Genomic DNA, 16,041 nt, shown 5'->3' with positions numbered 1-16,041 from the left:
TCTATTGAGATAAAGTGTTTCCGCTCAGCTGTTTTTTTTCTTCAAAATTCAACATTGTGCAATATGTTTTTATATTAAAATTGAAAGTTTCAACGTCAGTGCTATTTGTGCTATTTATTACTGCCAGCTTCGACTTGCAAAACACACTTTCAGCACGCATTACTGCATTTACTAACAAGCATCTCATTGGTATTTCATGTAGATTTAGAAAAATCACACACAAAACGCACAATTGCAGTTCCATATACTTAGTTGTTGTGTCATTGCAGTGGTTAACTGCGTTCCTGATAACATCAGAGAAAAACACAATACACCGTAACGGGTTTTAAGTTACATTTATTCAAAACATACACAACTATGAACTGTACACTGTAATCGTATATTTTCTTTCTTCAATTTAGTAATAAATGCAATTTCCTTACAAGCAGGGCCACTATAAATGAGTGCATGGCATTCTCAAGAGGACAGGACATTTAAACTTCAAATCCATTTGTTCAGTTCCAACATCCATAGAAGGTGAATCTTAACAACTCTTGATATTGTACATCAGGGCAAAAAGTGTAAATTGTGATATTCTTCGTGGTGTTGTAACCAGCCTAGAATGCGACGTCATTGTGGTAGACTCTAGCTGTACTGTGTATAAATAAAAAGGACAGAAAATACAACGAGAAAAATAGCAGCCTGGTGAGCAGTGAAAAGTTGTAGTCCACTTTTTGTGGTCATGTTTGAATAACATTTTCAACAGGATTATAATACAAAGGCATATGTCCAGGCATGATCAGGACATGCGCTGTGCTGACAAGGACCCCAAACAGTTCACACACTATCTTGACTGATTGATACAGTGCACATGCTATTGATTTGACCAGTTCATCAGCAGGTCTCAAATTTACATTTACACAAAGCAGGTCATTTATCACTCCCTGTTGTTTGATTCCACTTGAAAATATCTGTGAGGTCATTTAAGGCAAAGCTAAACACACTAACACCATTTCAGTTGTCAACGCTCAGTCAAATTCCGTCTCCATCGTTTCGTTTTGTGTGCGCGTTCATTTCGGATTGAGTTTGTTTCTACAATCAACTTTTACCAGCTGAAAATAAAACAAATTGACGGATGAAATGTTTTTTTTTTTTTGTAGGATCTGATCTAAGGTACTTTTACTAGTGCTTTCTTTCTTTCCTGCAAATGACTCTGCACCTTAAGAACGTCCAATTGTGCATTTTAGTGTTGTGATTTTAGCCCCTTTCACTCGGCACCTAAAAAGCCGGAAACCGCCCCCCCCCCCAACACCCGCAGTCCCCCTCCCTTTTAATGTTGCGGTTCTGTATCAACGATAGTGACACAAAATGAGTTTTTAGAGATACGAGGCGTTGCCCAGCACATTTTCGCTCTGACTTGTGAGCAAAAATTGGGGGAAAGTAGTAGTTATTGTTGGAACTAGTGTCGATTTAACAATATTGAACAGCGGAAAAAGAGGCTTAAAGACGTTTACTGCCACAGGGAATTAGACGTGTATTTTACAACAACCACATCACTCCGACGTCCGCTAGCTTAATGCTAACACACAATGCTCAACCCTATAGACAGGCTAACAAATCGCATTGATAGTCAAGGTATTATAACCTTTTCAGCAATGGATAACTGAACACAAAAACAAAATCCTCACTGTTGTTCTATGACTGTGAATGTGTGTGACTTTAAAAGTCAAGGCCTGGCCCGTTGTTGGGACGTTTGAATCCATGAATGAGCAATTTGGCTGGCTGTTGACTGGCTAAACCGTTAGCCACTCTGCGTTGAGTAACTTGGCGTCGGTTGTGGCGAGCGGCAGGTGGTGCGTGAGTAAGTGCCTGTGTTTATTTGTTCAATAAAGTCATTTAAACCGGCAGCTGTATCCTTCACCACTGTTGAAGGGTTACAGTTTTGTTCTAAGCAACAGTGGTAGGCTATATGAAATTAGCTTAGGATGTTTACTTTTCCTGCGGACGTGCAGTTGTGTAACTTTAGCCAGTTGCACTTTAGCTTCTTTTATCCAAGTGTGAAATGAACCCAAAACTTTGAACATTCTTTTACAACTCTTTCCTCTTGCCTAGCGCTTATTGCTCCACAGTTAACAGTCGTGTAAAAATAGTCATCACAAATTCCTGCAATTCCCAAAATGTGACAAGTTGCGCTTGCTGTTTGTGTTTATTTCCTACAGTAAGACTGGTCGTTTCTATCTTTATCTTATGTCATTTTATGGTAGTTATCCATTCAGGGTTCCACAACTTGGATTTATTTTAATTTTTTTAAGCTAACGCTAATGTGATTCAAAGCCAATCGATGTTGACTATCAGTACAACGCTATCATTTTAAAATTTGACAGCTAGCCTATTACGGTGGTTTGCATGTCAAAACGCGACAATACGGACGTTAGCGGCACCGTCCTCTTGTTTGGCGTGCCTGCCGCTGGGCTAACCAGGTAACGTTTGCGCAACTTGGCCAAATCGGGAAACCTGTTCTCGTTCTGGGCCCACCTCAACAGTGGGTTCCGCATTGTGGTAACTTTCCGTGTTTGCAAATAATTACGGACTTCTTCGCATGCGGCAAAAATAATTCCCTGCTTTCCTTACACTTTGATAATGTAGGCTGACTGTTAGTAGTAGTCGTCGACTAGTCGGCTAGTCTGTACAGCCCCAAGTATCTGTAGGTATTGTGAGTACTAGTGGCAATTTCTCGCCTTGCTGAGTTCTGTGTAAAAGGTGGATAAATGCCTTCTGTTATGGCTCCGTGAAAGAGGCTTCCATGTGCTGCGCAAATATAACATTTAACGCACTCCGGAGGATTATTGAGTGCAATGTAATGTCGACATCAAATATTGCTGAAGGTAAAATAAGTGAAACGAACTCTTGTTAACCACTCAAGTGCTAACATTGTACTGTTTTATAGTGTCATTTGCAAAGTCAATTGAATGTTCATCTCCCTGTAAGGCAAAAATACTGGTAGTGCTTCTGAGCATGCATACGTTCATGTATACATACACCCAAATCATGCACTGTCTGCGCAAGAACAAAACAAAAACAAAACAAAAAATCAGCTAACATTCGATTGTTCTTCCCTCGTTATTCCAGGCTGTGCAGTTTTCATGCGTCTGCGGGTTCGCTTGGCGTAATCCCACAGCTGTGCAATGCGGTGCAGTTTGCATCCATTTTCTTTGACAAAAACAAAAACAAAACATCACTATTAATCCCTGCATTGCTGCTCTAACGATGCATGGCTCGGTGAGGTTCTCCCTTTTTCGTCAAAATATCTGTGCAATCCAGGTTATTTCAGTCTATCAAGCGCGTACGCGGCGACAGAAATGACATAATTCAGAAGTGAGTGCTTTTTGAGCAGCTTCAACCAATCCCTGATTTAGAACCTGGTGACCTGCACTCCCGAGTCACCAACAATGAGGCGCGCCATGGATGGATGAACCTGCAATGCAAGAATGATAAGGTGTCAAAAACATAAAAGCAGGGACTTCATTATTAAGAAAATGTTAGGCCGCTGAAAAAGAGAATTTGTGTTATATATATATTTTTTCATTTTTATTTATTATTATTTTTTTAATATAGATATATTTTCAAATATAATTTTAAATAAAGTCGGATCTCAATCTCATCCAAACATACAACGGCATTAACAGGGTTACAGTAGTTAAGTCTCCTATAGGGCTCATGAACACAGGAGGTAAATATTATATCGGGTGATAATGACCTTTTTCATAATATTAATACTCAGCCAGACTTTTGCTGATTAAATGCTTATATAATCTTACTCGCTCCCGAACAAGGAACACCTAGATGTCTGTAAGTCCATATATGTTGATAAGGTTTCTTTTCATGCTTACTGTGCGTTATTAGTGTTAAAAAGAACTTTGTGCAGGTCGTATATGTTGAATGTGACTCTGTCAGAGATTAGATGCTTTGACGTGATGAAGGCGTAAAAGATAATGCCGCATGATGTCATTTATAGACTTTTAAAAAAAATGACATTTGACAAAAAAAATTCCACCTGATGTGTTAGGGAAAAAAAATGAGGGTAGATTCGGAATCCACGCAAAAAAATTCACGTAGAAACGCTCGAATGCATCTCTGGTAGGGACGTGACGACTAATCGAAAATCGCTTTAAAATCGATTCGCCCCGATTAATTGATTACTGATTCAATTAATCGAAAAATCGAGTTGATCCATTTCATGTAGAAAATGATGTCTTGAAACGTTTTTTCACACCAGATGCATAGCACATTTTGAATGTGTCGATCAAATTATGCTTTTGCGCCAAACATCATTGCCTATTGCGTTTGTGGATGGCTGCAGAACCACACGAGTGCACACGAATCAAAATCGGGAACTGAAAATCGAATCGAATCGGGGGCTCGAGTGAATCCTTACATCCCTAATCTCTCGCTAAAAAAAAAAAAAAAAGGATGAAAATGTTGACCAGTGTAATTCAACTGACCTGCGCTTGCAAGGGCCCATACGGCACCAGCTCTCCGTCCACAGTGAGGGTCCCGCGTGCAGACAGAGGCTGCAGCCTGAAGGCGCGACAGGAAACGTGGCTGACGTACGGCGAGCTGACAGAGTGGTGCGTTCCTCTCTCCATGGCAAAGAACAGGCGCAGTAACGTGGCTCGGGATATGCCCGCCCGCACAAAGGTCAGGTGGATGAGTCCGTCGTCGAACCTGGCCTGCGGCGCCGCGTGCAGGTCGGCTCCCAGGTGGCTCTGGTAAAGGGCCAAAACCAGGACAAAGTCCCCCTCTATCGTGACCCAGTCTCGCGTTGGGAGGGGCTGGTCCAGGGGGGGCAACAAGTCATCTCTCGGGACATTTAAAGGCAGCGTGACGTAAGGACGGTTCTTAAGGGGTCCGGCTGGCTCGGCGATGTCGAAGTTGAACGACGAGGGCGCGCGTATGCCGGGCGATGGCGAGGCGGACCCGGGCGTGTTGGGGCGCGGGGCCAGGTAGGACGAGGAGTGCGGGGAGGCGCACGAAGGCGAAGACGGAGGCGTGGGGGACAGCGAGAGGGAGAGCGAGGGGAGTTTAGGAGGCAGCGAGTTGGAGTGCGAGTGCTGCAGGAGCGAGAGGGGCCTCGGCCGCGAGGAGTTCTGGTTCTGGTCCGCAGTTCTGGGTTTGTAGGAGAAGGGGGAGTGGCGAAAGGGGGAGGAGATAGTGAGGGCCCGCTCGCGGCCGACATCCAGAGGGTACGCCTCTTTCTGGTAGTAGCTTCCATTCAGGTCCTCGTCTTCCACCTCATAGGCGGGGCCGGAATTGCAGTCGCCTTGACCGAACAGAGTGTCGGCGATCTGGCTTGAAGGAGCGGAGTTCTTCCTGAGGGCCCGTCTGGCTTCCCGGAGTCCATCTTGGTAGGCGAAACCTTCATCGGCCTCCAAGCCTTCATCAAGCTTTTGAGAACGAAGCACCGCCTCACTCTTAACGCCAGCCCGATGCTGCTGCTGCTCCTCCTCCTCCTCCTCCTCCTCCTCCTCCGCCTCACTCGAGTCCTCCTCCGCTCGCGCCGCATCCTCGCGCTCGTCTTTAATCCGCGCCAGTCCACCGTCCCCTCCCGCGGTGCAGTCGCCCCGGTCGCCCTTCAGCCTGGCCTCCTCCATCTCAACCTCCCCCTCGTTCTCCTTCTCCCTGTCCTCCATCAGGCTGCTGGCCCTCACCACGCCCGTCCCCCCTCCCCGGGCTCGCTCCCGTCTGCGCTCTCGCTGGCGCTGCCGTGCCTCCTTCTCCCGCTCGCCCTCGCCCCGCCGCAGGCTGCGCTGTTCGCTGATGCCCATGTCGGAGGAGGTGCGATGGATGGGGGGCTTGCAGAAGCCCTCCAGGCCCTCGGTGATGCTTCGGGAGAGGGGCCTCCTGGGCGGAGGAGGCGTGGCGTCGGGCGAGGAGGAGACGGCCGAGGGGGGGAGGTAGGACAGGCGACCTTTGTAGGAGCGGAGGGAAGCGATGCGCACCAGCGTGCCCAAAGTGAAACGTGCTGAGCCCAGGCCTCGATACCTGCCGTCACATGATAAGGACTTTATTCCTAATCAGATGCATGACAAAAATAACTTAATATATGTGTTCCCAAATTTTTGATAATACATTTTTCAATGCATGTATAACAGATCCACTATCCAAACCCAACAACAAAGGGCTCGAAGCAAACAATTAAATTATTACCCAGTGCAAAGGGCCCTTGCATAAAAATGACCATAAAGGGATGGTACAAAACTGCTGAACAAGAAAGCAACAATAAGTGCAAGAACACACATTTGTATACTTTTTTTCACAAAAATCAACTCACTCAACATTTTAATATTATTGAGGTACATTGTCCGGCATATCATTCCAAAGCTGAAAAAAATTATTAGGCCTACTCGCGTTTAGGGCAGAATAAGACCCAGCGTAAAGCACACATAAGAAATGTCTGCCATCTAGTGGTGAATGGTGACATTACAACTATAGTAGACCCCTGCGCAATCGCATATTTGACATTTTTTGCCCAAACATTTTTTCATTGCTTGGATTTTCCATGTTTTGTCCGGGTTTTTTTCCCCCTTGTTTATCAACATTTTTTGAAGATTTTTTTCCCCCCTTTTTTTTTTCCTGAAAATTAATCAAGGAGTGTGGCTGCGGGCTGCCGCCAGTCGCCCGTCCATATTCTAAACATATTTTGCTTGTAATGCGTTTAAAGCATGTGGGCGGGGCAAAACTCCATCCCGCCCAAATTAAATTGTCTCTCAGTTATCGCAGATGCTCATCTATCGCGGTTGCCCTGAACACTTTGTCCACAGTATAGCTCACCTCTCACTCTCGATATCCACATCCGACACAAATCCCCAGGCGACGGACAGGAACGAAAAGAGCCTCCTGGGCACTGCAGCGGCAACTCGGCCGTTGGTGTTGGCGGGCGGGCTCGTCGTCACGGAGACCAGGTCCATGGGCCGCGCGCCGCCGCGACACAGCAGGAAGCAGCAGTTCAAAAGGAGCGGCTCACGAAGGCACATGTCAAACCTGCGAGTAGATTACAAAAAGTCCAGATGGCCATGAATCTCTTAATCATTGCGGCGCCACTCCACCGTACCGTACGTTGACGGGACCGTTGGACGAGCAATGTTTCCTACCCTGCATGGTGGTTGATGGACCCAGCCAGCGCGTTGCCAGAGCCGCAGGGCAGAATACCAACGGGCGTTTTTATTGCTTGCTCCCAATCTGGACGCTCCATTAAGCCGTTTATAACCTGCCAGATCAGAGCGCATCATTTCAGCACCGCCGCGTGTGACGGAACAATTATCGGCCGGGCCGATTATCGGCGCCGATATTGTGCGTTTTGACGAATATCGGCATCGGCCTTTTAAAAAAAATCTGATGGCCGATAATAAATCAATTTAAAACTGTGTTGGAATAAAACAAAGATAGGTGAACGTTTAATTTTCTGTCGTTTTGAAATGACAGAGAACTTTTGAGAACTTCATTTACTGTCGAAAACTATATGGAGCTATTTTTTTTTTGTTTGTTTTTTTAAGTGTTTTCATTTCATTTTTTAAGACATGCTGACGACACTGGGTGCTCCCTGAACCTTTTGTTAGAATTAGATAAAGATGTATATTGTCAAAAAATTATAGTAGTAATACAAAAAAAAACGACATTATGCAAATCTGAAAAATTGTTCGCTTAGACGTTTCAACAAAGTGAAGAATTTTCTTTTATTTTTTTTAGAATTTGATGCCAATATTTTTTTTAACGAAAAAATGAATATCGGCTCCAAATATCGGTTATCGGCCGACTTGACTACTAATAAATCGGTATCGGTATCGGCCCTGAAAAAAGCATATCGGTCTATCTCTAGACCGGAGTCATCTTTTCAGTTCTCACCTCGTGCAGGAGGCCATCTCCGGAAATGATGACAACGCCGTCCCACTCTGGGAGCGATATCTCCCTGATAAGCTCTCTGGCGTGGTTCTGACGCTCTGAGGCACATCGAGACGCAGTGGGCAACTTTTGTTCAACATCAACTAACACCATCTCGGTCTCATGGGGGTACATTTGCCTTGCTAGCGCTACCTGTCTGGATCAGGTTGTAGCTGATGTTGGCCTCTCTGATCATGGGCAGGATGTGCGTCTGACACCACTGCATTGCCTGCCCTCTCCCGCTGAAGGGATTGACAAGCAGCAGTAGTCGCCGGGGACGAGGTAGCAGGCTTCTGGAAAATTCTGAAAAGGGGGAAAAAAAAAAAAAAAGGCCACGAGAATAAATGAGTGGGCCAGAATAATAGCGAAAGGCGTCTTAAAACTAGGCCAAGTGGGATGTGAGGTATGGCGTCGCCGCGTTGTTGCTCAATGGTGGACTTTTGAGTGCAGGATGTACAGTATTTCACACAACCCAGAATTCATATAAAATGGCAGAAACTTCAATCCAGTGCAATATTTCAACTAGACAATTTTTTGGGATGTAGCTTAATCTTTCACACAGCATTAAAGTGGAAATCAAGTCAAAAGTATTCTTTTCAATTATATGTTCTATGCGCCCCCATTAGTCTAAACACGGTAGTCTGATTATTGTTGTATTTGTGGAATATGTATTAAGCAGCAAAATCCAAGTCTGGGAGCGGCCATTTTGACACTTAAATGACAGCTGCTCATGTAACAACCACGCACGGGTCAGTTTACGAAACTTAGAAAACAGGTGAACCGTGATTGGTCGTTACCTGAGCCCTGCGCAACTGTGACGTCATTTTCAGTTGACAGAAAGTGGCAAAATGGCCGCCCCCTGAGATGGACAAAAATGGGTGGATTTGACCCTAACCGCAAATAAATGTTTTCCAGGAAAAACAAAACAAAAAATTCTATATTTACATATATATATTAGGGTTGATCATCTTTCCACTAAAGACAATTCAATATGGTTTTTGATATGTGGGGTGCGAAATGATTCATGGACTGTTTGATTTCAAAGTGGAACGATTCGGTTCGACTCAGCAGGATTACGATTCAATTCGATACGGTATGGCTCCGTTCGAGACGGTATGATGCGATTACTTTTTTGTCGTCATTATATACACATTTGAACTTTTCAGTAATGTAAAAGTGCCATTTCTCTCCAATAAAAGACGATTCAACACGTGACCTCAATATACTTCAAAGTGAAACAATTCGATTCGATGCACTTGGAAGTCAACCCAAACATTTTTTTCAAGAATATGTTCTATGCAAGCCCACTAGTTGAAACAGGGCATTCTGATAAATATTGCGTTTGTGGAATAAGTGTTAATCCACTCTTTTTTTTAGCCATCTCTGGGGGCGGCCATTTTGCCTTCTGTCGACTGAAAATGACATCACAACTGCTCACGACGACCAATCACGGCTCAGAATCAGAAAACAGCTCAGCCGTGATTGGTCGTTGTGAGCAGTTGTGATGTCATTTGCAGTCGACAGAAGACAAAATGGCCGCCGCCAGAGATGGCTAAAAAAAGAGTGCATATTGCTGCTTAATTTATATTCCATAAACGTAAAATTAATCAGAATGCCGTGTTTCAACTAGGGGGCCTGCTGGGAACATATTCTTGAAAAAAATATGTTTGGGTTGACTTCCGCTTGAAATAAAAAAATAAATTAAATGAAAAAATCTGGTTAAAACCGCTTTTTTTTGTTACACCCCATATGCCTCCCAGCCCTTACATTTGACGGGCGCTGAAGGAGATGATACGACCACGCGCTCAGATTAATCTTCGGATTACGTAACAACAATCCACTAGCGCTCACGCACAAATCAACAACGTACCAACAATACAGCTGCAGCGCCGGCGCTTGTCGCGGCGAAAACTCGGTTTGAGCGCTCCCGACAAATAACCAACGAGGAGCAAAACAAAGGAGCAGGGATGATGGATGAAATAAGCGGCCGGGTTAAAGTGAGGACAGCCGTGTTTACTGCTACAGTAAACACGGCACGGAGATGGTGAGGTTTTAGTTGAGGTCAGGAAACAAAAGGAGAGAGGGAGATTAGACACATTAAAGGGGCAAAGGAGGGAGGAAGGAGACAGGAAAGGAGGTCAGACGCCGAGTGAAGCGCAGAGGCCACCGAGGAAAGGTTATCACGCAAGTACGGTGAAAATTGGTCGAAACGTCCAGCGCCGTATATCTGACACCAAACTACACAATGACATGAAGCCATTTCAAGTGCTGACCCGCTTGTTGTTGTTCTCAACTTGTTTTTGAGCGCCACAAAAACGCTTGCGTGTCTTGGTCACTATGACATGAAGCTATATTTAGCAACCATTTACAAAGGATGCAGGAATCAAAATGGAAGGAAGAGAAAAGGGTTTTGTAGAGTACAAACAACAAAGAAAGTACTAGAAGTGTCCATACTAAATAATGGAAATGTTAAGAGACTATTTCGCAATATTATCAATAGGTATGTATCAGGCAACTGTCGCTTATTTTGAGGTAGAGAACTGGATTTTTTTGCCGTTCATGAGCTGAAAGGCACGATACGTATCAACGCGTAACATACATACGAATGTTGGAAACATTTTAGTTTTTTGATTCGCGTAGTGTGGTACGGGCTTACTTAACTCAGTATAATACTTTGGTATTTCACTTTTAAGCTGTTTTAAAAAAAATTATCAAGGAACAATTTAACTTTGGTGTAATCATTTTTTTTCTCATGTATTTTAGCACACTCATTTGCTTACAATAATATTACATACACATTACCAGTCAAAACGTTTGAAATACTTTGTTATTGAATTGCGAGGCATCGCCAAACTTTAGAGTGGCAGTGTGATTTTTAGGAATAAAAAGGTGCCTCATTTTTGAGAAACACTTGGGCCTACGACACCATTGCTTGGAGAGCAATTTTTTTTTAATAGGTAATACTTGGTGTAAAAAAATTGAGAACCGATGCTTCAGAACATTTTTCTTTAAAAATGACAACATTTAAAAAATATATATAATAATTCCATTGTGTACATCTTGTATTTTTACCAATTTCATTACGTTTTTTAGGTACAGCCTCATGTATACAATATGCATATAAATGTGAATATAACCATGTTCATTTTATTATTACATATTTTTATCCTATCATTATTCTACATTTCTAATATTTTGAGCTACTGTAATTTGATGTTCATGAGCTGTAAGCCACAATAACAAATAAGGCTTGAAACATTTATTCAACCTCAGTACTGCGTATGTGTTTGATTTAGTATTGACTCAAGCTAAATAACCCACAACAAATTTGAATTTATTTTGGGGTATCTTAATGTCTTTTTAAACATCTATTATTTAGATGCGCTTGTATTTACACTCGTGCACATTATATCCTTATACAAACAAATGCAAAAAAAACAAAACAAAAAAAAAAAGACTCACCTGTTTCAGCAGTGACCGGCACCCCTCGGAGTAAACACTGCACGGCGGCCGACCATCGCTCCGCCTCTGTTCTGCTCTCCGCCAGGTAGGCCCTCACCTGGCGGCGCCGCGACACTCCTTTGCGCCGTTTACCCGGTGGGTACCAGTAGAGCACCAGGAGAGGTGGCGCGGGGACTCGCGGGCAGCTGCATCCCACCAGCTCTGACAGGGGCAGCAACAGGCGAGCCTCTTTGCCCGGACGTGGCGACAGGCGCTGGATGTGGATGTGCACGTGGGTCAGGCTCAGGGCGTAGTTGGAGGCCGGAGCCAGCGTGGGCGAAGCGGCTGGGGAGAGTCCGCCCGGACCACCGGGGCTGTTGGGGCAGCTGTTGTTGTTGCTGCTGCTGTTGTTGTTGTTGTTGCCCGACCCCCAGCTGGCAAACTGGCCGTGAAGGAGGGCTTCCGATGGGGGGAAGGAGGACGGTTCCGGGGAGCGCATCCTCGCTTGCCGGAGGTGGACGTTAAAAAACAACAACAACAACAAAAAAAAGTCTAAAAATCTGCGAGGCGGAATTCTAACGTTAGAAACGATCTTTCAGTTCTTGAATTTACAAGAAATAAAAAAAACTTTTTTCTTCCCATGTGTCCTTCTCTGTGTCTTACAGTTTGCAGTTCATCGTGAAAAAAAACGTTAACCCTCCAGTGTGCGGCTCCTGTGACGAGTGTCGAACAGTTGAGTCTCGGCCAGGTGGTAGTTGAAAACAGTCAATATTTAAAACAAGTCATGTCCATGAGGTAAAACCAAAATAACATCACAATTTAAGGCAACTTAGCCGCTACAACGTCAATAAGATATATTTTTAAATAATCAAACAGACATCGAGTTCCACTGAGAATACTGATCAAAATGAGTAAGACTAAAAAAAAAAAAACACAAATCAACACGAGAAAAACCGACAGACGAGAAAAAGTGCAGGATTATTCTTGCTTTTTGACAAGAGACAACAATAACAATAATAATAATTATAATTACAATAATAACATAAGGGACAAGGAGTGTCTGATTTTTGATCCGTCCTTGATCTGAGCGGTGGCAACAGCAGAGAGACGGGTGGACGGGAGACAAAAAGAACCACAGTAAAATGGACACACACAAAAAAGACAAAAGAAAAACAGGGAGACAGGTCCAGGTGGCTCCTGGTCATGGTTAAAAATTCCAAGCGTGTCACGTTCCCTCACGGAGGTCTCGACTCCTGGATGAAAGACAACATTGCTCTGAAGTCAACTGCAATTTGTTCGTCCAAATTGAATGAAATGAATATTTGTGAATTTAGCTTAAGTAGCCCAAATCTACTTGCGTTTGAGTCAACGAATTATCTCACGTAGGCAATACCTTTAAATTCACATTTTGTGTCCGCACAATGAGAAGCTTTGTCATTTTTGTCAGTGAAAGCATAGCTCTATGATGTTTGTAACGTGCAAGAACACACCCCGTGAGAAGAGGAAGATGCGGCTATCGGGGGTGCATGATGCGTTCATTTTGTTTCTGCTGAGACACGTTGTGAGTCAAAAGTCACACCGGTAGCTTGCTGACGCACAACCGCCACTGTGGCCAAAGGCTTTCAAGACAACGACCACATCTGCTTGATGTGTGCAAAATTGCTATCAGTCACGAGTACCCCGAGACTTATAGACTTAGCATAGGTTTTTTTTTTTTAATTAGGTTTTCCAAATTCGGCAACTGTGAGGAAAGACATTTTTTCAATGTTAATCTTATTTTACTGTTGTCAATTTCCACAGCAGTGACATTCTTATTGTAAGTTATATCAAGTTTTGGGAATCAACAAATCCTGTCTATTCATGATATAATGCAGTAAAATGTTATGATCAAGGCAGTCGCTAAGCTAAAACAATATCCACCCTCTCCCTTTATAAAAAGCAAATACGTAGCTGGCTATGAACATGTCAATGTGCATATTCATTTTCTTCTGGCCTTTATATCTTGTTCAAGCCATTCCTTATTTAACCTGATGCGCAAAAAAAACAAAATGTGACAGCGCTAAAAAGATCGATGATGATTGATCATTTCAAGTGGATAAAACTCAAAATATTGAATAAGAAATACTAAAAAAAAAAAAAAGAATGTGTTGATTTGATTTCGTCGCATTTATTTCTGAAACTATCAGAACTTCAGTCACGTAATGGCCGAAAGCCATCAGGCCACTGTTAATGTCAGACCCTGTGAACAAATATGGCGTTTTTCATTGTGTGTTAGCATTAAGCTAGCAAACTTTCCTAAGGCAATATTTTGACCGTAAACTTCAACCGGGTGTGACAAACAGCGTGAAGCAAGCGTTACGTTTTTTTTTTTTTAAATTTAATTGCTGACTATCCGCCAAAAATATATGCCATTTTTTTGGTTAACTGTATGCACTATTTGTTGGCTGGCTAAACTATAAGACAACCAATTTACCTCTTAGAAATGACTCAACTGTATTTGAATTCAGACAATATAATGAATCTAAAAATGTCTTGATACACTGAGAGAAAACGTGTACCCGTAATGCTTTGATATGTCAAAGTACAACGCTTGGCGCTCTTTGCTCAACTATTTGAACCTCACGAGGTGGTCATCTCTCTTACTTTCAAGTTTTACAACAGTCAGGAAACATTATGCAAGCTACGGCACAGACAGAATCAATGCCTGGCCGATGTCCTGTTTTGATAAGCCTCGCGTTCCAATAGCAGCAGCCCGACGGCCATTGTTGCACCTTTGGTCCTTCAAACAGGGCGTGGACACGTCAAATAATAATACAAGCAACGGGCTAATTTGGACTCCTGCACAATGAAGCTGCTGTTGACTGACTTGTGGGGGTATTTTGGGCATGTGTGAGCAAGCTCTTGCCTTTAACCCCTGACTGCATCGTATTGTTAGACGCTCAACAGTAACATTAAGATGTCGGTCTTATTTAGAGCTGGGATTCCAGTTTTCAGCTCCAGATTCCAATTAGAAAGCTGACCAAATGTAATAAATTACATTGTGTATTGGCATTTCATAGACACTCTGCATCTAAAATGAGCGATTTATTAAAGCCAATGCAACTAATTTGACAGGTATTGACAAAGTGATATGGCTGTAAAATCAAAGCTCTATGTGAAAATAATTGCTTCCCCTTGAAGGAAAAACACCCTTTGTCAAAACATGTGTGACACCATGCATGATCCTTACATAAACATTGAACATGTTCATTCATCCAATATAAAATGAGATGTTAAACTGCATTGGTCAACCTATCTATATGCATCTGTCTTTTCTTATGCGAGAGTTGGAAACACAAACCTTGGGTCAAACGTTTCCAGCGTGCTTTTTCTGCATTAAAAAGTGTAGCACGTCTCTGGCAATGTTCGGTGCGATGGACTTTGATTGCTTTCCATCATCTTGTCTTATACAAAACATTCTTAGTAGGCCATCTGGCATCTTCTGGGCCCGGATGAAGTGCAAGTCATGTAATCTTCCTCATAGTGTTGTGACATGCTCGACTGCAGATTTGTTGAGCTTGCAATATGTACACGTGTTCAGTATTTAATGCTGAACATTATGTGTGGGTGGTAGTCTACCGGCAGTTTTCCGTTTGAATTCTGGGTGAATGCACCGGTTTTCTGTTTGAAGTTGTATTTTGTTATTTTATGCTCTTTATGAATACCTTTGTGCTCTGCATTCTTTGCCAGCTCACCCTTGAGAGATTAAGCACTCAATGGGTTTTGCTTTCTGGTTAAATGTATTGATTGATTGATTGATTGAGGGGACGGGCTTTAACGTAGTCAACGCCACCGTCAAAATAAGTTTTATCTTTCGAGTGATAAATATGAATTAATGGATAAACGCATTAATCGCCCTGCACTACCTCCTTGGTGAACCATATTTTTACTTTTGACAACTGAATTAATCTGTAAAAATCAACTCGTTTGGGGAGCCTAATTTCGGGTAAAATTGAAAACTGCTCGTTGAACTTTAACCAGTGTTGTGCGGATGTTAGCTAGATAGCCTAGTAGGTTCTTGATAAGGAGATAGAGATTAATTTCAAAGTCCCGTCTACTACACCACAAACTAAGCGTTGTAATTTGTCCTAGAACATTACATTGTTAATCATTGGCGACTTTGTTTTGACGTTAGCTAAGAGTGCTACAGTAACGATGTGCCAACTGGAAGCTAGCTGCCTGCTTACTGTCTTCAAAGCATAAAACAACTTAGTGTAAAAAATATGTATATATATAATTAAAGGGGTATGATATACATTCAGAAAGTATTAAAAGCTCGTTTTAGGTATGTTTACAACTAGCTAGGTGTTGGTCGCATAGAAGTTGGCTAAGACAACAGCTAAACGAGGTTAGGTTTTGATTCAAAGCAAATGTTTAACACGGCCACCTTTTCACATTATGCAGCAGTCCGTTAATTCAATTGAAATGGAACAAAATAAAAAAAGACAGCGCCGTACCTCATCTTGTCTGCCGTGGACAGCGGTTGGTTCTTGTGACAACGGTGTGCTGCTGCGCTGCAGCCAGGAAGTGTGTGCACTGCTGCTACTGTTGCTACGTTGAGCGGCGCAAAGGAAACCCAATGGCGAGATGGAAAACACAGCAACACCCTCCGACATTCTCCAATCATTGACAGACCATCGCTCA

At 43.0% G+C, this 16,041-nt stretch overlaps 1 protein-coding gene across 1 annotated transcript; it reads right to left on the bottom strand.

The window, feature by feature from the left end:
• Positions 1-319: 319 nt before the first annotated feature.
• Positions 320-16,029, bottom strand: sphk2 (sphingosine kinase 2). Its single transcript, XM_086037776.1, has 8 exons — positions 15,855-16,029; positions 11,380-12,611; positions 8,071-8,220; positions 7,882-7,976; positions 7,131-7,246; positions 6,811-7,020; positions 4,482-6,021; positions 320-3,454 (listed from the first exon to the last, which is right to left on the bottom strand). The coding sequence occupies exons 2-8, from the start codon at positions 11,855-11,857 to the stop codon at positions 3,392-3,394; spliced, it is 2,652 nt and encodes an 883-aa protein (XP_085893902.1). The 5' UTR covers positions 11,858-12,611; positions 15,855-16,029; the 3' UTR covers positions 320-3,391.
• Positions 16,030-16,041: the final 12 nt, after the last annotated feature.

Source organism: Filicampus tigris, chromosome 8 (genome assembly GCF_054856515.1).
Source record: "Filicampus tigris isolate MCC_2025a chromosome 8, RoL_Ftig_1.0, whole genome shotgun sequence".
In the NCBI taxonomy this organism is placed as follows: Eukaryota; Metazoa; Chordata; class Actinopteri; order Syngnathiformes; family Syngnathidae; genus Filicampus; species Filicampus tigris.
This window is presented reverse-complemented; position numbering and strand designations above follow the sequence as displayed.

What these genes read in the sequence shown, in the direction of transcription:
- sphk2 (XM_086037776.1), bottom strand. Translation starts at nt 11,857, where the DNA reads ATGCGCTCCCCGGAACCGTCCTCCTTCCCCCCATCGGAAGCCCTCCTT. An exon ending in GAGATGGCCTCCTGCACGAG is followed by an intron (nt 7,247 to 7,881) that starts GTGAGAACTGAA and finishes CTGATCTGGCAG; the next exon opens with GTTATAAACGGCTTAATGGA. An exon ending in TCCATCAACCACCATGCAGG is followed by an intron (nt 7,021 to 7,130) that starts GTAGGAAACATT and finishes ATCTACTCGCAG; the next exon opens with GTTTGACATGTGCCTTCGTG.